The sequence below is a fragment of the Anas acuta genome, chromosome 6, assembly GCF_963932015.1.
Source record: "Anas acuta chromosome 6, bAnaAcu1.1, whole genome shotgun sequence".
NCBI classification, from domain to species: Eukaryota; Metazoa; Chordata; class Aves; order Anseriformes; family Anatidae; genus Anas; species Anas acuta.
The window spans coordinates 2323524-2348039 of NC_088984.1; the positions used below are offsets into that span (position 1 = coordinate 2323524).

General features: G+C 42.8%; 1 protein-coding gene across 1 annotated transcript; it reads left to right on the plus strand.

The window, feature by feature from the left end:
- The first annotated feature begins 5942 nt into the window (after positions 1-5942).
- On the plus strand, positions 5943-18424 carry MMADHC (metabolism of cobalamin associated D). The gene is made up of 7 exons (XM_068686996.1): positions 5943-6173; positions 8442-8586; positions 8825-9042; positions 11436-11541; positions 12641-12771; positions 14629-14715; positions 16066-18424. The coding sequence occupies exons 1-7, from the start codon at positions 6165-6167 to the stop codon at positions 16258-16260; spliced, it is 891 nt and encodes a 296-aa protein (XP_068543097.1). The 5' UTR covers positions 5943-6164; the 3' UTR covers positions 16261-18424.
- Positions 18425-24516: the final 6092 nt, after the last annotated feature.

Here is a 24516-nt window from a genome sequence, read left to right on the forward strand (position 1 = left end):
CAGATGCCGGGCTCTTTCATTCCCTGCCAGACAGGAATGGAGTCGAGTAACTCACAGGCAACGCACGATGCCATAATCCTTTCTGTGAGAGATACTTCATAACCACGAGGGTTAAAAAGTATGACCCCGTCTATTTAAAAAGCGATAAAGGAGGAACCCCACGGAGTAAGCAGTCCATTAGGGATGGCACTAGGTTTAAGCATGAATTTTGACTTCGCAGATTTTCTAAGAGAACACTTTCCAGATGGAAAAATAAAGATCTACCAAAATAGAAATGCCCCGTAAAAACACCGGTTTTGATATAGTTCTGATGGGAACCTGTCTGTCTCCCTACCTGCCACCCAGCACATCTGGCATGAAGGCACCGAGCCAAGTGCCTGGAAGACCACATTTTGGAGCACATGCATGGATGAAGACCACTGCAGCCAAGGACCTGGAGCATTTCCAGTCTGCTCTTTTTCCCAGCAGGAGACCCACCAGGAGAGCTCCACCACCTCCTCCTCCTCCTTGCAGATCTCTCTGACCAAGACCCGGACAGCTGAACCTCAGGCAAGCAGAACAGCAGCGCTCTGGCGTAGTCCTGATTCAAAACTGTTCATTTTCAAGTTCAGTGTGGAACAAATTCAGGTTACACCAAGGATACTTCAGGCTACTTCTGGCCCCCAACCTGGTAGCCTGAGCACTGAAGGTTTGATACCTACACTCCGTATTTGCCTCCACAGAGAGGCAGACGCAGAGAAGGAGAAGCACCTCCCAGTCGTAAATGTAAATGTAAATGCAAATGCAAATGTAAATGCAAATATAAATGTAAATATAAATGTAAATACCTCCTGAAACACTCAACCTGCAGGCATCCCCTGGGCCAGCCTTCCAGGCAGCCCAGCTGTGCTGGCTGTGGCTGCATCCCAGTGATGGAGGTGATACCCAGGGGGAAAGGAGATAGGAATGCCTCGCTCCCCGCATGTATGTGGGGACAGCTGGTAGCTCACAGACACAGGGGAAGGTTTGCTGGGCCATACAGATTTCCAGCAAAGCCCCCTAAGCTCCAGCTGAGCTAGACCCAAGTCATTTATTAGGGAAACGCTCACTTCCTCCGTCTGTTCTCTGTGGAGGTGCAATGCCCAGAGATAAAGGAGGAAATCCCTTTCAGGTTCATGCAAATAAATCCTGGGGGTGTCTTTCCAAAAAGAAAACAATCCATGCAAAGACTTATCTCATGCATTTGCACCACTTACTTAAAAGTCTGTTTTCCCAGTGGTAATGAACAAATCTCCCAGCCTAGTATCTGGAAATGCCAGAAGAAAAGAGATTGTTCGTATAAACACACATATTTCCAGGGGAAGTTTATTCTTCCTATAGCCAGAGGATGTTTACTTTTCTAGAAAAAGAGTATGTTAAAACCTTTCTTCCCATCTACTTCATCACAATTTCACTGGCACTTCGGAACAGACACTCCTCATTTCAAACACAAGGCTTAGCAGGGCAAGTGAAGGGCGAGCCGCGGTTGTATATTCAAGAAAAAATAAATACAGGGAATTAAACGAATAAACAAAGCGGCTGAATCAGAGCTTGAAGATTAGAAGCTCTCCACGGGGGCGGTGACACACGAAGGCGATGCGAAGGGATGGCTGAAGTCTGTCACCTCAAAAAAAAGGAGCAGGGGGCTCAATTTGGGATGTCAGACCCACGGCACTCCTCGGTGTCATGGGGCCACCGGGGGGGCTCTCCTCCTGCCCTCTCCCCTGGCTTTTGAAGCACGCTGGAGCCACGGGGAATGGCGAGGGAATGAACCAGGTTGGGCTGGCTGCTGGTGTGCTCAGGTGCTGTGAGCTGTGAGCAGGTTTCAGAGATGAAAACTCGACATCGGTGACCTGATCAGTGGCTTAACAAAGTCCTAACGAGGTTTAATGGATGCCATTAGGTAAATGGCGAGCGCCAGCACCATCCATCACTGCACAGAAACGGAGATACTTTAAAACGCGTTTTCAAGTTTCTTGCAGTAGGAATAAAGGATATCTCATTATTTTTATGACCACTTAACGAGCTTCTGCAGTATTAAGATAAGCACCTACAGATGAAACACCGCCACCCTCACGATCAGGCACAACTCCGCCGTCTTCAGATGAATTACACCCAATTAACCACAGGGTAAGTCGGGCCATATAAGCAGCAAAGAGCTACACTACAGAGGAATCCCTGGCTTTAGGAAAACAAGCAAAGGCTGCAAGTTCAATGCTTATGGAAAAAATCCAAAAGCCTCTATTTAGACAGGCTGAAAAATATTTTACCTCTCAGCTAATGAATAAAGATGAAAACAAAGAGGTTTTCGTTACAGTCTTGTTCCTCCAAAAACCGAAGAGAACACAAGATCGTCCTCACAGCTGGGCTTTATATAGCAATGTACACACTTCGGAAAGAGTAAAACATCCTCAGCAGACAGGCAAGCTGTGCTGAGCAAGACAGAAATCCAGGACCGATAAGGACCATCCACCAAGTAACGGGTGATGGCAGGGGTGCTATGGCGCTGAGCAGATACTGAAGACACCACATGTAATCACAGGCATTTGGTGTTTGTGTGAGAAGAATCTGTCAATCTTCACAAAAACAGAAGCACCTGATGACAGGGAAAGACACGTTTCAATTCTGGATGTCTGGAGGTCTTCAGCCCAACCCCAGGGCCTCATCCCATTGAGTTCTGAAGATCTCCAAGCACGATGTTTCCACGGCTTCTCTGGGCCCCTGGAGGAGCAGAGTGGGGAAGGGCTGAAGATTCACCTTTGCTTGTCTCAGGCACCAAAACTGCTTTTGAAAGGCATCTCTGACTCCTCTGCTTGCAGACCAAGGAATCCAGCAAGTCTGGAGATGCTGAAGGAGAACAACCACGGGGGTTTGGAGCTGGGTGTTGTGGCAGAGGGGAATGCTGGCTGGGAAGGCTCCCCTCCACATCCCTCCTGCTCTGGTGTTGCTGCAGCTGCTCAGACTCCTTCCTGCACCGCATCCTGTTCGAACCGCTGAGAGGAAGCCACGGACACCAGACAGGCGCCTGCTAAGGGAAAAGAGCATCCAGTAACTCAACGGGGACAGCCAGGTTGTGCACTGCGGGGTTCAGCGTTAAAATCACTACAGGTTCCTGGACAGAGAATGAGTTTCTTCCATCTTCATGGAAAGAATAATTTCAGTTAACTGAACCTACACGTATTTTCCAGGAAAGATTTTAAAATGAGGAATTACATACCCGTGTGTATTCCTTTCTCTCTCCCAAACTGAGAAAAGTGATCTCCGAGGGAAGAATTTAATCAAAGCCAGCTGCTAATTACTTTCCCGACACCAGGGGAGAAGAATGTAGGCATCGGAAAGATCTGGAAGATTTTAATGATTAATATTTGATAAATCTGTAATTGGATCATTTTATTTTGCAGTCTCCTTTGAATAGAGGTAGAAACTTTATTGAAATTAATGTTTATGAATTCAGGCCACAAACTTCAGGGGTTGATAACTCATTGATTGATTTGAGTATCTTGAAGTGCTAACCCCGGAGAGAGGATAAATTGGGATTGCTTAAGGACAAGTCAATACAGACTGAATGTAATCCAGAGTGCTTTCCTATCAGAGGAATTAAATTGCATTCTGCAAAGAGTTAAAGTTGCATTTCTTTAGCCTTTTTTTTTTTACTGAAGTTGAGATTCAACATGAATATTTAATTTAAAAGCAAATGAGAACTAAGTGTGCTAGCATTAAATTAATAAAATAGTTGAGTAGCAAGCACTAGTGAGCAAATGTTCTCATGAAACAATCCAAAAATGAAAATTGTGACATTGCATTTATCTAACGTATCATATTGTTTAGAACTGAATACAAGAATTTTGTCTTGCTCCTAATAAAATTAGCAGAAATTTATTAAAGTAAGAACATCATAGGGCTAAATATTATTACTATCACCACTGAAAATAATTTTATTATTTTTATTATTTATGTATTCCAACCTTTAGAATTGGTTTACACCAACAACCCAGCAGCAAAGCAAAATCAAAATTGCCCAGAAATATGTTTTATAACGAAAGTAAATTAAGCTGCACATTCACTGAGGGATTTGAACACCCAATCTTTTTTTATTTTGAAGGCAAGAGATTAAATTTCTCTTTCCTTAACCAACATCACTGCTTTGAACAGACAGCAAAGAAGTGGCAAAAAAAATAAGAAAGAAGGATCTTAATCCTAGTATTCCAACATGGCTTGTGTGTTTCCCCTCTGCTGCAGAAGCAAACAGCAATACAGCCCTTTTATATTAGCTTTAAAGATTTGGTTTGGGGCACCTCTCCCCTGACATTTTTAATTCAGCATTTAAATTGTTCCATTAGTATGCACAGCAGTTTCCACGTATGCAAGTAGGGAGGTTTTTGCCTCAAAGAACTCATGATCTAAATTAAATCACATTATTGGAAAAAGGATAAAAAAGCTACCTGAAAACAAAATGCTGAGTCTTAAGCTAGCTACAAAGCTCTCTCCCCTTTCCATTCCTGCCAAGATTTACGAGAAGGTAAGGCACAGAGGGTGATCGCCGTGCTAGGCAAACAAAACAGAGTGAACTTGTAGACAAAGGCAATGAGGTTGTTCACTACAGTGCCTCTGGAAGGCTATTCCAGCCTCCAAATTAGAAAACTGATCATTAGAGCTTTCTTAGAGAAGCTGGGAAGATGCAGCATACAAGCAATAGTGGAGTTGGTATCATGGAATATCCCAAGTTGGAAGGGACCCATAAGGATCATTGAGTCCAACTCCAACTGGTGGATATGGTATGATGGACAAAGTGCTTGGATGTGGATAAATAAATAAATAAATAAATAAATAAAGTATAAAACATTTTGAAGATGTGAAAGAAAACCAGACTGATTCTGTGAATGCGTAGGCATTTGTCATGTGTGTGGAGATGGCTTTGGAATCAGCACCCTGAGCCACACCAATGTCGTGTATGTTCAACACACATTCTCTGGATAGTGATTTACCTACCGAATAGAATACATATGGTTAGTAGGGATGAAATAATAAATATTAACTATCTTCGAGTTTCTGTTTTTCTCTGGGAGCAACAAGGCCGTGCCCCCAAACACAGCTTGTTGCAGTGCGGGGCTGCCAGTGTGTGCTAATAACTTCTGCAGTTAATTTCACGTAGCAGCAAGTAGATATATAAAAATTAAGACTTCAAACCAGGGAACTACCTCAGCACAAATACAGTTTGTAATGTCAAAGTTTATTGTAAGTGAGGGCTTGCTTGCAAACACATGCCACTGCAGAGCCCAAAAAACTAGGACTAGGGGGAAAGGCAGCTTATAAACATGAAGTGAGGGAAAAAAATAAACACAAACTTTGCTCTGTTGAAGAAAAGTTTATTGAACGGAGCTACGGATCGTCCTTCGAGGACCTGCTTGGTGAGCAGAAATAGCATTTTTCCTCCCAATTTTGCCTTCCAAGGCACCAAGTGACCTGTGTGGGGGCTCGACGCCTCCCGGTTCATCCCCCCTCGGTAATCGCCTCAGAGCACGCAGCGCTGCTGACCCCTGGTGCTCCGGGTGGGCACTGCACCGCCACCCCGGTCCCCCCCGGCCCGTGAGGGACCCCACAGCGGGGTCTGCACCCAGGGCTGCCCGAGACGAGCGCGGCCATGAGGGAAGGAGGCAGAGGGAGGCGGCGGGCTCTGAGGGGACAACAACATGGCGGCGGCGGCCGCCCTGAGGAGAACCCCTCCGCCGCCACCGCCACCCCGAGGAGCACCCCACCGCCGCCACCACCGCCCCGTGTAGCCTAAAGCAAACGATTCCCGGCTTTCGGATCTTTTCGGATCTTTTCAGATCTCCGCCTGCTCAAGCCGGGGTGTGCGAGCGATGTGGCGGCGGGGCAACGGGCCGGGCCTGGCGGCGGGCGGGGAGGCGGCTGAGGGGGAGCGGCGGGGGGCGGGGGCGGCCGCCATTTTGTAGGAAGAGGAGAGCGCAGCCGGGCGGGCGGCTCTCGGTCCCTTTTATCGGTCTTTATCGGTTTTTATCGGTCCCTGCCGCTGTCAGGGGGGCTTAGCCCTGAGGGAGAGCGGGGCCGGGCGCCTCAGGGCCGTCTGCATTCGCTTCTCTTGCAGGGGGAGCCGGGCCGGGGGCTGAGGCAGCCGGGCGGCGGCGATGGCTAAGGTGAGCAACTGAGGCGGAATGGGGGCACCCCCGCCTTCCTCCCCATTTAAAATCCTCCCCCCTTATAAAACAGACTTTAAATATATATATATTCTCAGGAAGAGGTCATTAGGAGTGTCAGCCTTCTTCCCTCTAAGCACCTGAAGTGTATCATGTGTTAAGGTGAAGCCTTTAAGTTTGCTGGGGGGCTTTCTGACTGAAAGATAAAACGTACTTTACTGATCTAGCTTGTTTTGTCACCGAGACGGGAATGTGTTTTGGTTTCAGCGGGATTTTTTTTACTGGGGTGATGCCAGGTATGTAAATATTTGCACTGTTGGGCTAAATCAATGTATCGATTAATAGTGGTAACATCTCCGCCTTAAATTAACCTGCTGATAAGGAAAAACGTTTCTCTTATATGTCATCAATAATTATTTTTGTATACTTTAATCTGCAATATATGCGATTATTACACAATAACTTATTTCAGTAGTGCTTTTACAATGTAGGGGAAAGGTTCAAGGGGATCAGCAGGGTTTGTTGTTGTTACATGAATCTCTTAAACTTCTTGCTGTTTTAGACCCAAACAACTTAAGACCTTAACTTTAAAAACTTGATGATATTAGTAAATTAACTGTGTTAATGTGTTTGAGTCGTGGTGGTGTTAGTCAGATGTATTAGACGCTGTATGTTTGTGTAGAGGTAGCGTGGAAGAAGCAGGTGCCCACTGGGTTAGGTCATGGCACTTCAAATAGAGCCTTTATCCAAACATGTGAGTTGTACAGTTTTTAAGGAAGAACCCCGTATTTCGGCTTCTCAAAATAATTTCTTTCTCTCAGCTGGAAATGAAGTGTTATGAAAGTGTATAGGCTGTGGCAGGGGGCTTAAGTTTTCCAGGAACGTGTGGTTTTGTGAAACTAGTTAAAAGTTTTAGTAGCTTTGTGCTAGATGTAACATCTTTTAAATTATGCTTTACTTTTTGAGTGTATGATGGATTACTTTTGTTACGTGTGTGGAACTGTGTCATGAAAGTAATCCATCTGTTTTTAAAGCATTAAAAAATAGATCATAGAATCATAGAATATCCTGAGTTGGAAGGGACCCTTAAGGATCATCAAGTCCAACTCTTGACAGCGCACAGGTCTACCCAAAAGTTCAGACCATGTGATTGGGTCACCTGGATGTTTTATTTTATTTTTTATTTTTTGCAAAAAAGCTGAGTGACAGTTGCTTGTGCTGCTGTTTGGGACACACACCACCACTGGGCTTCAGAGTTAATCCTCATGGTGAGGAGCCAAGAGCTCTTTGGAGCCCTTTGCTGAGGCCGTTTGCGTGCTGAGGGAGGTAGCATTGCATCGCTTGCTGTTTGCTGCATGGCTGAATCAGCCTCTGATAGAGTCTTCTTCAGTGCCTGAAAGTTATGTTGACAGTGGAGTTCTGTGGCGTGAAGCAGATTTTCTGGTGTATTCCAAGACCGCAGCGTTCATAAAGGTTTTGTGGCTTGCTGGCAGCTTGCCCAGGGTACTGATCCGAGCTGTTTGCAGTAATGCTTGTTTATAAATATGTGAATGTGCTGAGTTTGCAAATCTAAATACCGTTGGTTGTACTAGCTGAAGTTTTGCACGTGTTAAATATTTATGGATTTCAAGAGCAAAATACAGAAGCAGAAATTACCATACCCACCTGTTTTGGTATGCACGGCCCCCTGTATGGCTCAGAGCTGTTGGTATGCGTGCTTTGCTGGCGGAGAAATGTGTGTATGCACATATGTATGCGTGCTTCGAGATGAAAGCTGCAAGATGTATCTGTAGGGATGCTATCCTGCGTCTCCCTCAAGTCTTCTAGGAAGTGGGACCACAGGTTAGCTAGTGTTCGGGCTAGATTTTAGGGCAGAGGTTTTGGATATCAGTGCTTACTTGATATTTCTGGTAACAAATGACACGATTGAATTGTAATCATGGAAACAATGCATATTTTTTTCACATCTATAACTTAATTTAGGTTACGGGGTCTCAGTGATGCTATTTAAACTTTTAAGTTCTGTTTTCCTAAAGTGAGGAGGCCTATTACTAAGTGCTTTTAAGGCTTTTTCTTTGCTTAGAATACTCTTACTAATATAAAGATGATAATGATGTGTTCTTAAATAGTGATTTTACAAAAACAAGTGATGATAAATTACAATTTTAATCATGGAGGGAGGTTTTCTCTTGTGATCTACAAAACTGTACTTTAACTAGTAAATTTGCCAGCAGTATATAATACTTGCTTTTGTTTTTGTCTTCTCAGGTGCTCTGTAACAGAGCAAGATTGGTCACCTACCTACCAGGGTTTTATTCCTTAGTCAAAAGAGTTGTAAATCCCAAGGCTTTTTCTACAGCAGGTTCCTCTGGCTCAGATGAGCCTCATGTTGCTGCTACACCTCCTGATTTATGTAAGAAAAAGCAAATTCGTTTTCTTTGAATTCGTGTGCTATAGAACTGTCCACCCCATTTAAAGCTGGGAATCCTGAAGGGTGCTTTTTTGCAGGACCCTTCTGTGTTGTGGTTGCCTTGGCTGTATATGATTGTGATGAAATACAGATATTTGAATGGGAGAGGGTTTTTTGTCTTTTTTTTTTTTTTTTCTTTTTAAATAACGTGATGACTAAAGCAAGGCCTTGACTTTTACAGGTCCAAGAACTGTATGGCCGGATGAAGTAATGGGTCCATTTGGCCCTCAAGACCAGAGATTCCAGTTGCCTGGTAATATTGGTTTTGACTGTCACCTAAATGGTACTGCTGCTCAGAAGAAAAGCCAAATTTCAAAACCTCTGCCTGATATATTAGCAGAGCCTTCACCGAGTGAAAGGCATGAATTTGTAATGGCACAATACATAAATGAATTTCAGGTAAGAACAGGCTTCCTCTGTGAGGCTGATACTTCTTGCTTGGAAGAAACGTAATTATTCTCTCTTCCTCCTGAAAAAAAAGGTACTGATGATGTTCTAGACGGTGTTTAAGGATGAATTTCAGGTAGGATGAGGGGGAGATTGCATAGAACCTAGCTGATTATTTTTTCTTTTAGGAGAAACAAAAACAAACTCTGAAATATTTCTTTTTTTCCTTTTTAACTGTATGTCTAAGTAGTGCTTAGTGAAATAGTACTGTAGTAACAACTTATATAGATGTATGAAAACTTCAGGTTCAGAATGTACTGTTTGCCAAGTCCCAACACCTCTTACCAAATAGGGCTGGTAGTTTCTTAACTCCAGCGTTTCCTGTAATGGATCTGGGCTTGCACAGTTCAGGCAGTGTCCTTAGACCTGCCTGTTTAGTTCTGACTACCACTGAATTCAGATGTGAGAAGCAGACCTGCACAGCTCAACCTCATGTCTCAAAATGAGACGGCATTTTGGCAATTACAGAACTTGCAGCGAGTCAGATGCTTTATTAACAACAGGCAGCTTGCTAATTGCTAGCTTGACTTGCTTGATCAGAGCGTTTCAACAAATGTTCATTGCTACTAGCTGCTGATTCAACTTCCCCATCTCTGAGTTTGTGGCATGCTCAGACATCAGAAGTCAGCTAATGAATCTCTGCTGTAAAAATGCTGTGTATGTTTTTTGTAGATGTAATATTATATTCCAAAGTGTTTAGAAAACAAGTTTCTGGTGACCTCACAGAATTGTTTTCAGCTTTTGTGGATCATAACTTTGGTCAAAAGACCAAAAAAATTCTAGTCTTTAATGCAAACCAGGTGTGCTGAGGGCATGTTTGCTTTCTAGAAAGATTACTTGTATAATGAAGTTCTCAGTGCAGCTGCTGCTGATCCAAATCGAATGGGAAAACTGGAAAGAGCAGAGGGGGGGGTTGCAACTGGTACCCAGAATGCAGTTAACAAGAATCAGCTCTGTTTAATACTGCTGCTGTTCAGAAATCCATGAGCAGCATTCAGCTGGTGAAAATGCTAAACCGGTCACTTCTGGAGGAGACCCAGATTTGGGTGATGGCATCAGCTAGTACAAGGGCCTCCTGCCACAGGTTGCTGCAGCAAGCAGGAGAAAAGCTCAGTGCCACTGAAGCTCAGGCACCTGTCCTTGAAGCAGGCAGAGGAATGGCAAACCCCTCTGGCCTCCTTATTCCTCAGACTATAAATTAGTTGATGTGAGCACAATAAATGAACCTACCAGCCCATTAGTATGAAAAGTGGTGTTTGTCTTAGGAAAATGGCCATCGTCTCTTGATGATGGCATGCATGGGAAGTGGGTGTGCTGTGTAGGTGGACATCAGCTGGATGGAATGAGAGCAGCAGACAAATCAGGGTCAACCATCACCTTACCTTCCGTAGTAAGGGAAGCACCCTGTGATTAGGAAGAACAGGAAGGGTGCACCAGCATAACTGCATCATTTGGGAGGCTTCAAGTACCAGCTGAGCTGAGTTTTACAGTTATAATGCAAGGTACATGAAAGTGCAGTTAATATCTGTTGTTTGCATGATTTTTGTACTTTTTTTTCTACTATTCTTGATTTTAAATTCTAGAACAAACGCAAAACCTTGCATTGTGTTTGGTGTAATCGTTTTCTCTAGGGAGAACCTGCAAATACAAATGTGTGTTAGATAGGACACAACGTACTCTGCGTTGTCATTTCAGTCTTAAGAGAAACTCCTTGTAAATTATGGCAAAATTAAAGTTAGAAAAGATGTGTTTAGGCATTCTATGCTGATGTTACCTAGCAGTTGCTATGCCAAAGGAGGCAGCTGTTCTAACTTCCCTGTTAAGGACATCGTGAGCTTAAATGTTACACATCTGACTTAACAGTGCTGGATTTGTAACATACACGCAAGAATCTGTGTTGTGTTCTTTTAAGAAACTGTAGAACAAAACCATAGAGAATAAAAATAGTTTTATTGGAAAATGCTTCTGATTTTTAGAATGCTAAAGCTGAAATTGCTGGCAGTTCAGAGCTCTAGAGCTGTTTTATTCCAGTTCAGGGAATTTATGTATGTCTGCAACCTATCAGTTGATGTTGGATTAAATACTTGCAGGCCATTATTTCAAAGGAGTGTTTTTCAAAAAGTTTTCTATTGCTTAAACTTTAACTGTGTTAACCAAAACCTTAAATTTCTGTTTATATGTATCTGTTCTAATTTTAATACTTGAAAAACAAGTTTTAAATCACAGCAAATCAACTTTCTGAGAAACTACTTGGATATATCAGTGGGCATGTAGTTGCAAAATGACAGTCTGGTGTGCACTGTTATTCCTGTTAATAGAAAAGTTAAACTTTTTATTTTCATCAGGGTGCTGATGTGCCACAGAAACAGCAAGTAAATAATGCTGAAACATACTTTGAAAATGCAAAGGTAGAATGTGCAGTACAAGCTTGTCCTCAACTGTTACAAAAAGGTATGCATTTTCTTGACAGTTAAAAAATACATTTTTTTTAAAAAAAGTACAATATGTAAATAAAAGCTCTGATAAAGTTGATGTGACGGGATGTGTAATGAAATAAGGTAATCCAAAGTCAGTATTTTACAAACGAAAAACACACTGGAGAATGAAGAATTCTCCGTTAAATTTAAGATCAGCTTGGGGGGCGGGGGTGGAAATTAACTTCTATCTGCTTATGTAGGGTCAAGAGACCCTATAAACCAAGTTGTGACAAAATCAAGTGTTTTGGCACTGCTTCTTAGTAAAAGAGTGAATCGAAATCATATTACTCCTGAAGTCATTGGTTTTGTATTTTTCTTTCTGTTCTAAAAGTGATTGGAATTAAATTGGAGTAAAAACTTCTGATTTTTAGAAGTGATATGCTGACAAGAGAGACTGAATTCCTAGGTTAGATACTGAAGAGGCCAGGCTTCTCAGACAGCAAGAAATTGAACCTTTGGACTTCTAATTCTGGAAGGTGCAGCCTTCTCCCCCAATGCAAACAAGGCTCTGAGAAGCCTATTTGTCACCTGGTGGGTTCCTGTTTGTACTCCAAAAGGCACTAGAGAGAGGGAATTGTGACAGGCTTGGGCCCTTTTCTGCCCCAGGGGAAAAGCTGTCACAACCAGCAGCATGCTGTGAGTTTGCTTTCATGTCCTAAGAGCAGTGTTTGAAGTGGATCTGAGACATTTTTATTGTGAGATTTACTGTAAAAACCAGTACGTGTGAAGTAATGCAGTGTAGCCAGAAAATACGGATCTGTGCATCTTGGGTGCAGAGACCTGTGGTGGTCTTAGCTTCAAAATACTAAACTGTTACCATACTTAGTGTTATATTTCTGCAAGGAAAGTTACTTGTTTGCATATTCTGAAATGTACAGAATGGTGGAGCTTTTGTCATCTTGCAATTAAATAGGAGATCTTGGAATAGCAAACTCCAGCCCATGAGTAACCTTTAGCAGGGCCTTACCAATGTGCATTACCACAAAAGCAGGATTGATAATTTGTCTAAAAGTGAAAAGTCCTAAATAAAGTAAGTAAGAGAACTCATAAAATACTGGTTTCCTTTTCTTTAGACTTCGAGTTAATGTTTCCAGATGTGAATGCCAGCCGTTTAACAGTGTTAACAGTTACCCAGAAGACTAAAAATGATATGACTGCGTGGAGTCAAGAAGTTGAGGATGAGAGAGAAATGCTGTTAGAAAACGTAAGTAGCTGACGTGAGCATCAGCTTTATCTTTGTAGATCAGTCTGATTTGTATATTCAGACCATTTCTAGCTCTGGCAGTAATATTCTGTACTGCATGTTGGAGCTAGTGCTGTGTTCTCTTTCTGACTAAATGGAGACAACTTTTTACAGCTTTGTCACTTTCATTAAGGTTAGTTATCCTGTTGCATCTAAAGGTCAGTGAGTGTTTTCTTGCCTTACTTGATCTTTAGTACAATTCGTTTTGTAGGACTTTACTTTTCTGTGATGTAGCTGAAATTCCATCATGTGCTCTGTCAGTGAGTGCATCCTCACCTTCTGATAATAGGATCCGGGTATCAGTGATTTTAGCAACATGCTAACTGGCCTCATGAGCTTTGTCTTCTCTTGCCACTAGAGGTCTCTCTGAAAATAGCTTTTTCTCATTCTTCAGAGTTTTGACTGCTCCAGCAGGTGTCGATGTTCACCACTGCTGGTGGGTTTTTCTTCGTACCTTAAAATACAACGGCTTTATATATTGTAGTTTTTCTAAAATCATCAAAAATTATCCTATGGGATTTTCATCTTTGCAGTGAAGGTTAGATTTATGTTTGAAAATAAGTCTGCTACTGTCCTTTTCAATCTTGGAAAGTAGATTCCAAGGTTGGATGTGGTCTGTGTAGAGCAACGTAAGGGTCACCACAAAAAAGGAAGAAGCAGCCTGAAGGATCAACATAAAAATTACACCCAAATTAAAATTCCCTTCGTTTCAGTATGTTCTTCTCTTTGAATTATTTATGGTCTGTTGGTCTTTGGCATTGTAATCTGGTCTAATTATATGTTAATTGGCATCTTTCTTCCTTGTGCACCTCCCTGTCAAGTCTAATATAGTCATTGCAGGGGTGTTAGGATGTTAGCTGTAACCTCCCAGCCTAAAGGTTACTAACAGCAAACTCACCAGAAAATGGTCTGTTTGTTTGCTTCATAAATGATTAGAAGTAACATTAAAAATACTAATTTAATGTGAGAGGCTTGTGCTGAAGTAATGAGGGTTATTTACAGTCAAATCTAAGTGTTTACAGTGGTTAATCTAAGGCATTTATTAGTGTCACTCTAAGAGGTTGCTGTGGGGTTGTTACACTGCACCTTTTGATCCAGTGTTGTACCAGAAATGTAATGCCTTAAATGATGCCTTCAGATGGCTTGCTTACATTTGTGACTTAGAGTTGGAAGATGGTTGATTTTCAGAGCCAGCAAGCTTCAAAATACAGAACTGATCACTGTCAAGGATAAACTTCCCTTATTTGGGACCATTCAGCCTCAGTCTTAATAAATGTAATCATCTTTGTACCTTGAACTGCTCAGGACACTAATTCCAGAAAACAGTCCAATTTTATTTAATTGAAAATAAATAGAATATAAACTTAATTTAAGTTTTCTTTTTCATGAGATTAGGGCAATTCATTCATGTTCCAAGGGAGCTACGTCAATTCAGTGTATAGATGGTTTTAGAATCAATGCATATCTCGAGATTTTTTGGGGGAGGGTTCTCATTCACGTTTGTGGACTTCTTCAGGAGTTTTCCGTGAATTCCTGTTACCTTCCTAATTTACCTTTCCTCATTAAAAACATAACTGAGGTCTCCTGTTCTCACTTATTTATCTGTGCAGAAATGTGCTGTCATCTGTAGGTCATGTAATTTTCTTGTGCCATGTTGGGACGTCAGCTTTAAATCTGATTTATTTTTTTTTTTGTCTGGAAAACAGGTAAGTCTTAGATGTACAGAAAGTTACTTTTGGAAAACTTTATTTGCGTTCTGATCTATTTATATTTTCAAAAAATGTTTATTACCTTTTTTTTTTTTTCCTTCTCCTTAAGTTCATTAATGGTGCCAAGGAAATCTGCTATGCAATCTGTTCTGAAGGCTATTGGGCCGACTTCATTGATCCATCCTCAGGACTGGCTGTAAGTTCTGTGCTGTGCGGAATCCTGTTGACCTAACTAGCAGTGGTATTTGTATTCTTCTATATGGGTTAAATCCAACGTCTTCATATTGATCAAAAGCTGTTACCATAGGGTAATTCCTTTCCTAAATTTAGAAGTGGCCCCCAGCCACTTCATTCGCTGTCAGCTGTTGTTGCAGTTGTTCTTTCTGAGAGCATTGTTCAGCAATGAAGTTGAATTTTAGCTAACTAGAAATTTGATGCCTAAAAATTCTCCATCACTACATGGTCGACTGCTTGTGCCCTCCAAAGGTCTTTTGGTAGTGCACACACTTACCTGTCTAGATGGGTGTTCTTTAAAAAACCTCTTTGCACAGTTATATTTGTTACATAGAAAAAATGAATGGCTTGTTATGTTTAAACAGCAATGGCATTCACTGCCAGATTACACCAATTCTCAGGAGGACAGTTTCTTACCAAGACATCTACAAAATGCAACAGTGGCTTAAAACCTACAAGGCAGCACTGAGGATTTCTATTAAAACATGTGTTCACATGCAGTTTTGTCTGAGAACTAATCGTTAAAACCATATCATAGTTGAACATAATCATGGCAAAGCTCATTTTAGTGGGGTTTTTATTTAAAAATACCATGAAAGGCCGTGATTTACTGTGTCATCAGAGGCAAATAGGTTTAACAGGGATTGTTTATAAGCTAAACAAGCAATTGAAGGTGTTTATAGTACTTAAAAGCTTCCCTGGGAATTCCATGCATTTAAAGAACAGTGACAGGTTAATAAAAGTAAGACGATGTCTTTGGGCTTCAGTTCGGTAGTAACATCCTTACCCATAACCTGCTCAGCAGCAGTAGGCTTTTGTCAGAAGCTTCCTCTTCTGAGATAAAGCAACTGAAATAAGTTTTCTGTTGTTATTATATAACATTTTACTACTGAAAGCATTTTCTTTATAGGGGGTTCATTGAAAAGATACACCTTAATTTTGCTATTTTACGGGAGGTTTCTATCCTAAGTGTTTTTTAAAAAAATCTGCTACTTTTTCAAGGCATTTAGGGGTTTTTGTATGTGTGTTTGATTGGACATTTGGACATGCTGATACACCCTCAGACCTCTGTCAGCAGTAAGAGGAAACCTTGAAATATGGGCTACCAGTACAATCAGAGGTGCTCTGCATGTAGATTGCACAAACAAATCTTCATAAAATTTCTTCCTACAAGTATAGCTGGTACTGTTGGGCTTAGGTTTTGTTTTAAAAAGGGGTAATAGTGACATTTTTAAAACTTAAATGTGTTGTTACTGGGCTTAGTCTGGAATGTTCTTGGAAATATTAAGTGAAATTCTCTTTTTCCACCTAGTTTTTTGGACCTTACACAAACAACACACTATTTGAAACAGATGAACGCTACCGCCACTTTGGATTCTCCGTTGATGATCTTGGCTGCTGCAAAGTTATTCGTCATAACATCTGGGGTACTCACGTCGTGGTAGGAAGCATCTTCACCAACGCCGAACCTGACAGCCCTATCATGAGAAAACTAAGTGGAAACTAGGAACTGCCAGGGCTTCACTCGTCTTCTTACGTGATGATTCTGTACGAGCATTGTCAGGAATACCACAGTCTGAAGTATTCCCTGATAATAAACTATCTGTTATTTATTCTAGTCTTGTGAATATTTGCTCACCACATGTGACTCAGAATATTCTTTGACAACATTTTATCAGATACCTATATGTGACACATTAATTTTAAGCTGTGAGTTTCCTTCATCCTCAATGAATTTAAACTCACTTGAATGCATATGTAGCCATCTGCATAGCCTCTTTTAGTATTATCAATTGTTCTGACTTTTGATATCTGACAAATCTGTGATCTTTACATTAAAAAATCCTGTTGCCACTGAATTTTGTGGGAATTTTACCACTTACTGCAATAAGTGGCAAAAGTTGTACAAGTTACACTTCGGGAAGGAAGTGTTCATGTGGTTGCTACATCCTGAGACTGTAAAAAGTCGTAAACTACTCTAGAATCAGTCATCTCTTCATGTTTTTTGTCTCCATGTTGCTTGGGATTTTATTTTCTCAGTGTTATATATGTAAATGTAATTTAGAGTTACTTTTGTAACTTTTATAGGTCATTAAATACATTGATATGGAAAAAAGATAATAGGGCAATACTTGGATATCGTCGTTGTTTTTTCTTGGATGCAATTGAGATTTGTCTCTGGAATTTTGAAATGCCTGAGCAAAGGGCAATTATGATCAGTTACTTTAATTTTCATCAATTGTAGAGGTATTTCAGGGGAGGATTGAAATATCTTCAGGTGGCATAGAAACAATCAAGTCAACTGAAGTTACTTGAGAAAGAGTAACGAGGAAAATTAAGGGTATCTGAAATTCCAAAAATGTCAGCTGCCTCCCTACAGAGGCTACCTAACTAGATTTTAATGTCACTGCAGTCAGTTTTTAGGGCTGTTTGGTAACACACCACAGCTGTAGCTTTGCCAGTTCATGCAACAATGGCAACTCTTCAGTCTTGACTCAGACAAAACTTAATGCAACTTTTGTCTGGATAATGACTGCCAAGAAGGTGCTTTGAGAGGTTCAGCATCCTTTTAAGTAGCTAGGGCTCCTCATGTCTCTTTCCAGTATTAGCAATTGCAGATTTAAACCTTTTCTAGGTTTGTATGCTATTTCTATTCCCTACTCAGCCTCTCAGTCAGTTATCACCAAAGTTTTTTTGTTGGCCCTAATTTGTTTAGAACCAGACCCTTTTACAAGTGCCTGTATCTTTCCTTGTTAATGATCACCAGGTCACAGAGGTGCAGCTGAGGAAGGCCCTGCTGGAGAAGCGAGTGCTGCCTTCTCTCATTCAGGGCTTGTCTTGCCATCTTGTCATCACTTTTGGCTCTGGCCTGCACACGTTCCAAGAAGAGTGTATGGCCGTTGAGGCAAGATTGTTGATTGCTTTTTTGTGGAATCTGCCACATTTCCAGAGCACAAGTTTTGTTCTTTGACCTCATTCTTGTCAAAAGGATGAAAAAATAAGAAGCTGCAGCGTGTCTTCTGTGTACAAAACCAACTGAAACACAGTTGTTTTGCAGAATGCCAATTACCTCACTTGAAAAAAAGAGGATAAGAGGATTAGTGTCTAGGTGTACGTAACTGTAGAAAAATAAATATTAGAAAAATAAACTCTGTGAACTGGTTCACATATATTTTATCTATCTCAAAGGCTTTTGATACTTTTTTTTTTTTCCCTAAAGTAGCTTTGCTGTATTTGCCTTTCTATGTTTTATAAAGCAGGGGGGACTTTCAGGCAGCTATCCAAATTAAACTTGGGGCAGTAGTTTTCCAGCATGATACTCCACAGGCTATGAACTCAAAAAAAATAATTTTTTAACACTGTCTTTTCAAATGGCTCTAACCCAAGGCAAAAATCTCACTGAAGGCAGTGGGAGTTTTTACTTTGACATCTCTGTTACTAGTATTTCATGCCAGAATTTGAGGGGAAGTAGCGTTTTGGGGTATTTTTCTAAATAACATTTTCTTGTACATACAAGCTTGTTGAAACCCTCGAAAGAGGCTAGAGCTGTTCCCGCTCTACTTCTTTCACAGCAGAAGAGCTATGATGTATATTAACTTGCTATTATGAAATAAAAGTTCTTGAATGCAGTGTGATTAAATGGATTTCTGATAATTAAAAAGCAGTGTTACGCTATGAGTTCCTTTCTATGCTGAAGAAATAAATGTGAAAAGAGATGCTGCATGTAAGGTCACATCTGTCTCTTTAGCAAAGATTAATGTTCGGGGGGAAGTTCTTAATTTGGAGAGGCTATGAGTTTCTAACAGCTTGGCATATTTACTAAAAAATGAATGAGTTCATTAAAAATACAGCAAAGTGATGCTGAGCATCGCAGGAGGAGCGCTGTGACTGTGTAGTTAGATTTGCCAGCACATCAGTATACACAGTGAATATACTTAAAGTGCTGCAAGTCTAGAAATCATATTAGTCGAAAGGCTACAGAAACATTAGAGATGAAGCGTTTGTCATTTGGGGGCCTTAAGATAAGAAGAACTGGGCTAAATCTCTTTTCAAAGATTTTTTTTTTTCAAAGAATTCCTACTAAAGGTGAAGAGAGAAGAGATCCTGTGATGAGGATCTTTCTCTTTCCACCTGAAGGCTCCTGAAGTTGAGACTCAGTGGAGGCTTTTACCTGGGCTCGGGTAGAAATGTGGAAGTAGCACGTGCCAAAGAAGTTTCTGCTGTCAGTAAACAACACACAAGCTGTTTTCAGGGCTGTGAATGTTCAAATTTACTGTGCTACACTAAGCTAATTGTAGGAGTCGTGCTGCTACCCAAATAACCCTAAATGATTCTGTGGTGGGTTGGACAGGTCGATGGCATTTTAGCAGAACGAGGACTGTGTAAAGAGCTAGAGTCAACTCAAAATCTGATCAACCACCGTCACCGTTCATTTATTCTTGATACATCCTGCTGTAAGAATGCACCCTGCAGAACTTAGCTTCATATTCAACTATGCTCATTTGTGAGGGAGCAAAGAAACCAGCTCGCTGGGTTTAAAATTACCTCTGTGTAGTCCATCCCGTGGAGGGAGGGAGGGAAAATCCTGTTCGGGGAGATGTAGAGCTGAAATGTAATAGCGACTTCATTGCACTGCCTGCCTTGTGTTCGGCTCTTTTAAAGCCTCTTTTTATTAAGGATCACTTCTTCTGTACTCAGCATCCCCAAAATTGGCCATCAGGCTCGTGTCCTGTGTGCACACATTTGTAGAGCACAGGAAAAATAAGCCAGGTAATCCAACGACTCTTGTTTATAAGAGCTTAAACAGTAAAGAACTCTCATTCTCCTTCCACCAGCAGCCAGCTGGCTGGAAAAAAGAACACCTCAAAATAATCCTCAAGGTCAAAGGTGTCTCCTGCAGGAGAAGGCCCCTTTTCTTTGACGTGCTCTCTTGTCCACAGGCTCGCTGCCCTTCCTTGCTAATTGCAGCATCATTCAACGAGTGACACTCTGGTTCATAAACCTGCAGGGAAGCACAGCAACACGCAGAGAACTCGGTCTGGGAGCTCGTCTGGCTCTGAGGGGTTCTGCCCAGGCTTCTTCCTCCTCTCTGCTCTCATCACAGAGCAGCTCTCCATGCGGTTTGCCTCCTGGCCTGAAAGAAACATGAGGGCTGATGGTTCAAAATACGCGTGGAAATGGTTTTCGGGGATGCATGGCCAAACTGAAGCTTCTAAAACGTCTGATAGGTATAGATGATATAGTCTGACAGATATAGATGAGGACGTTATTACTATTACATTAGAATATACCCAGGAAGTACTTCTGAAATCATCCACTTAAGAAACCAGGTAACTTGTTAAACCATAGCATTAACAGTTCAAATCTGCCCGTGTGGCCCTGTTTATTAAATTTATTCCTTCTCTTGCTCTCAAGCTCGTGTTTAGTGGACACCGATATCAGGTCTTGCATCTGAGACCACGTAAGTGATGGAGAAGCCTTGCTGGCATTGCAGCAGAGATGAAGAAGGTGAATAAATATTTGCACTTTACTGGTGGAGGAACATAAATGCTGCGTTTGGCAAGTGAATAATTGGGGGCTGAAATACCTCGTGTGACCCAAAATGAAGCATTTAATGCATGGATATTTTTATATATCCATCTTTCTAGCAAAACAGGTCATTTTCACACAAATTTTTCTTTATTTTTTTTCCAATTTTTTTTTACACAAAGTCAAAAACCATAAACAACCACTGACATTCTCTCTGAAGAGCTGTTTTTACCACAGATACGTGTTTTAGCATAAATACTTTGTTGTATGTCACTGTGTTCCGGGGGGCTGTGGGCTGTTCGTGGACTCAGCTTGGAAAAGCATCAGAGGGGCTGGTGCTGTGAGTAAATGAGGTGCTGCAAAAGTGCACGTGAGCTTGTTGGAAAAAATAATTATAAATAAAAATACGGAGTGGAAGTCCTGCAGTTTAAGTGATCACCTTTTGTCTTGGAGCACAGCTTAAGCTGGGCTAATTGCCTTTAATTGCAGCTGGTCGTGAAGCACTGAAGTTTGCCCCTGTTACTGAGGCTGTTGGCCAAAGACCTCCGAGCAGCAATCACCAACATCAGCTGCACCTGAGCCCGAGCTGCTGCCTCTGGCGTGACCTGGGCCTCTTGTGTTTGAAATCAGTTTGCTGAAGCCAGCTGAGCTGCTCTGATTTCCACCGCATAAAGGTGCAGCTCAGCAGGCTTTCAGGCTCCCTGTTGCAGGAAGGTCGGAGCTTTCACAGCCCAGCTCTTCGTGCAGGCAGGCACTCGCTCAGGGAAATGCTTCGTGCAGCCGGGATGTGCCCAGGAGCTGCATGCACACACACAGCCACGTGCTCGAGGCTTGCAGCAGCTGCTTGAGGACAACAACAGCAAGTTGTATCAGCTGCAATAACAGCGATGTGTTGGCTTTTTCATAGGGTCCCCCTCTGTTATAATTCTCTTTGTTTCCCGAGGGCTAACGGCGTCTGACAATGTTCTTTGTCAGGAGCACGTCTTTGCCGTGGGATGCACGCAGTGAGGCCACGTGTCCCCTTCCAGCTGCTCCAGGGGTGCCACTTTGCCTTGGGCACATGAAGGTTTTCTCACCTGGGGTCTAAGCTCGGTGTGCGTATGCTAACACCTGCCTCAAGCAGGTGACTGTAACTGAAGCGTTTGCAAGATCACACCCTAAACATTACGCCCAAACACAAAAGCTCTTAAATTAAGGAGAAAAACCTCTCCCTCGCCCACCTGCTGTCGGGGAAAGCAGCGATCCCGCAGGTGGTTAACGGGCTCTGAGCTCCAGCTGGTTCCCATTGCTCTGTCCTGCAGCACAGATCTCGCCGAGCTGCCCCACTGATCCTGGCTGTCCTGGGACTGGCTGGCTGGTAATCCTTGGAGCTGGTAAGTTGTGTCCTGAGAGAGGCTCCTGGATCTGAAAATAATCAAACAGTTGGAGGAAGGCGACCCAAGCTTGAAATCTGATGCAGTATTTGCCGAGAAACTGCCATGGTGAGTGGAGAAATGCCTCAAGACATTCAATGGGATCTTGTGTTGCTGTACCCATGTGGTTTAGTCCCACCTGGGGCTTCCCAAGGGCTGGCTTTGCTGCTGGTCAGCCATGTGCCACGCAGCCCATGCCCTGTAGTGGTGTCCCAGCTTGGAAAACCTGAAGCTAAAAAAATCTTGACATGAGTTATTTACTAATTTGAATGGGACTTAAGTGCTGGAGTGGAGCTGGCAAGCTGGAGGTATGGGTATTAGTTATTTTCAGAGCTACTGAGTTCACCTGCAGCAGTTACGTGCCTGGGGTTTGGGTTGGGTTGGTTGTTTTTAGAGATTTTTGCCCTCCCTAGCAGAGTGTTGAGACGAGTGTTTTTGATCCAGAGCACAGAAGGGAGCCTGGTGCGAGGGACGAGCACGGCATCACTGCCGGCTCAGCATTTGTGGTGCCTGGGAGAGGTGAGGAAGAGGAGATGGGGGAAGTTTGGGGTTCAGAGACCTACAAAAGCACACTCGGTAACACCAGTAATTCCCGCAGCAGGAACCGTGGTTCAGATGGGAAGCACAGGAGGGCCGGGGCACTAACTCCAGCCTGGTGCTGTGAAGTGGCTCGGAGCCACTCTTTGAAACAAAGCCACGATTATCACGGGCTGATTCTGACAGAAATGTAATGCCCTTAGGAAAAAAAACAACTGGGGGGGGACTGGGTGGGAGCTCACACCGTCCGTGTGCCAGCACAGCAGGGAGGGCCGGCAGCGTGCTGCAGATCCAGCCCTGCCCAGACCGTGCCGCGTGTCGCTCTGATCAGATTTTAGGCTTTTTTTACCTGATGATTCACCCCATTAAGTTCTTTCTGTGTGCTCAGCCTATTGCTTAACGGTAAGCAACACATAAAAACCCACCAGCTATGCAGCAAGCCGTCCTGTTTGGGAAATTATTTACCAGGCGTTGAGGTGCAGGGCTCCTGGGCGGCAGGGACCACAGCCTTCAGCACCCACTGAGCATGTTCAAGAGCTATCTGTGCTCAGCTCGTGCTTCCCCTGCTCTTATTTTTCCAAAAAGATGTGCCTTTAGATGTGTGGTTGAAGTAAAACGTAGGATATTTACAGATAGATGGGTGCTAGCGTGCCTGCCCGCCTCTTGCACAGGGTGAGATTTGTGTGTGAGATTTATGTTTTGGGGGCTGAAAAGTGGTCTTTGGAGGTAGGAGGCCTTCGTGAGGGAGGATTTCCAGAGCTGGTTTCCCCAGGGAAGTGGTGGATGGGGCCTGGCATGGAGGTGCTCCAGCAGCGTCTCACCTAGGCCGCTCGGCCCGTGCTGGTTTTCCAGCAGGGCTCAGGGCCGCGCTCTCAGGAGCTGCAGGAACACAAAGCTCTGCTCGGTGCTGGGTTCTCACAGGGGAAAGCTAACGGGATGACAGGGCTGAAATTTCACACAGCTGGGCGTTACGCTGCGCTGGGAAAGCAATCACTATGGCTGCAAGCACTGGGAGGCTCGGGAAAGCTTTCAGAGGAGCAAACGTCTTCTGAGGCCTGGGCTTTGGGGAAGTTTTCATTAGTTTTCATTTGCTGGATGGTCTCAGTAAAGCCAGGCAGGCTGTAATTAATGCCGTGTTGTTTTATACCAAGGATATTTATGTAAAGCTACAAGGGGAGTGATTATTTTGGGGGGTGAATGTAACGTGACCGCTTGGAGCAGGGCTACTCTAGGTTGGGTTTTGGAAGGCTGCAGGTGTCAGCTGGAGGTATGTGGCATGTCCTTGGCTTTAAGCTCAGCGCTGGGACTCAGTTATTGGTAAAATAAGGCATTGAACAGGAATTTAAGGCATGGACAGGGGCTGGGCTGGAGTGGCAGCTTCAGGCGAAAGCGATTCACTGTGCCATTCTGCTTTGGGCTTGACCAATGCCATTATTTTTTAGCTGAAAAACAAAATAACATCTTGTTCAGGAGTTTACCCCACTGTTTTGCAAGCTGTTGAAGCTCGCACGTAAGGTGCCGTCGCATCTTTTGTTACGACGTGAGACCTGCCAACGTCTTGACACTAACTCCTCTTAAAGCCTCCTGCTGCTGCTTTAGGCACGTAGCATTAATTGCACGATGTGCTCACCCATTGTTCCTGGTTTCTTGCTGTTGTGCCCTTGCAAGCTTTGATGTGTTACTTTCCCATCCTTCTGGGGCCAGGAGAGCCTCGGCACAGCCAGGGAATTAGGAAAAAAACGTGGAAATTCACTTCTGTGTCAGGGAGGAACAGGGACTATCAGCATATCCCCTACTGCAGATATAATCTCATATCTTTAACTTATAAAAACGTATGTAAGGTTTTTGTTTTTCATTACTATTATTGTGGAGCGCATAGCTCAAAGCTTACCTTGTCAGAATCCTTCAGCTAGTTTACAACCAAATAAGTGTTGGATTCAAGAGTACAAATTGGAAATAACTGCATGGAAACCATCAGAAGGCACTGGGACTAAACGAGTGGCAGCAGAGTTATGGAAAACTCCAAACTTTTTAAGAGGAGTTAAGGAAAGGAGGCTCCATGGGTCACAAACAAGTCTGGGGACATTACTGTTTCGTTTTATTAAATGCTTACTATAAAACAGTTTGTAACAAATCCATGGGAGACTGATAGGAGGAAGGGTTCATCAGAGGGAGCAGAAATTAAAGCAGCAGCACTGAAAGTGCTCTAAATACAGCTCCTCTCTGGACCCTGGGGAAGGAAGAAGGGTTGCAACGAGGCATTTATCACACACCTCACACATCAC

What these genes read in the sequence shown, in the direction of transcription:
- MMADHC (XM_068686996.1), top strand. An exon ending in AATACATAAATGAATTTCAG is followed by an intron (nt 9,043 to 11,435) that starts GTAAGAACAGGC and finishes TATTTTCATCAG; the next exon opens with GGTGCTGATGTGCCACAGAA. An exon ending in ATCCATCCTCAGGACTGGCT is followed by an intron (nt 14,716 to 16,065) that starts GTAAGTTCTGTG and finishes TTTTCCACCTAG; the next exon opens with TTTTTTGGACCTTACACAAA.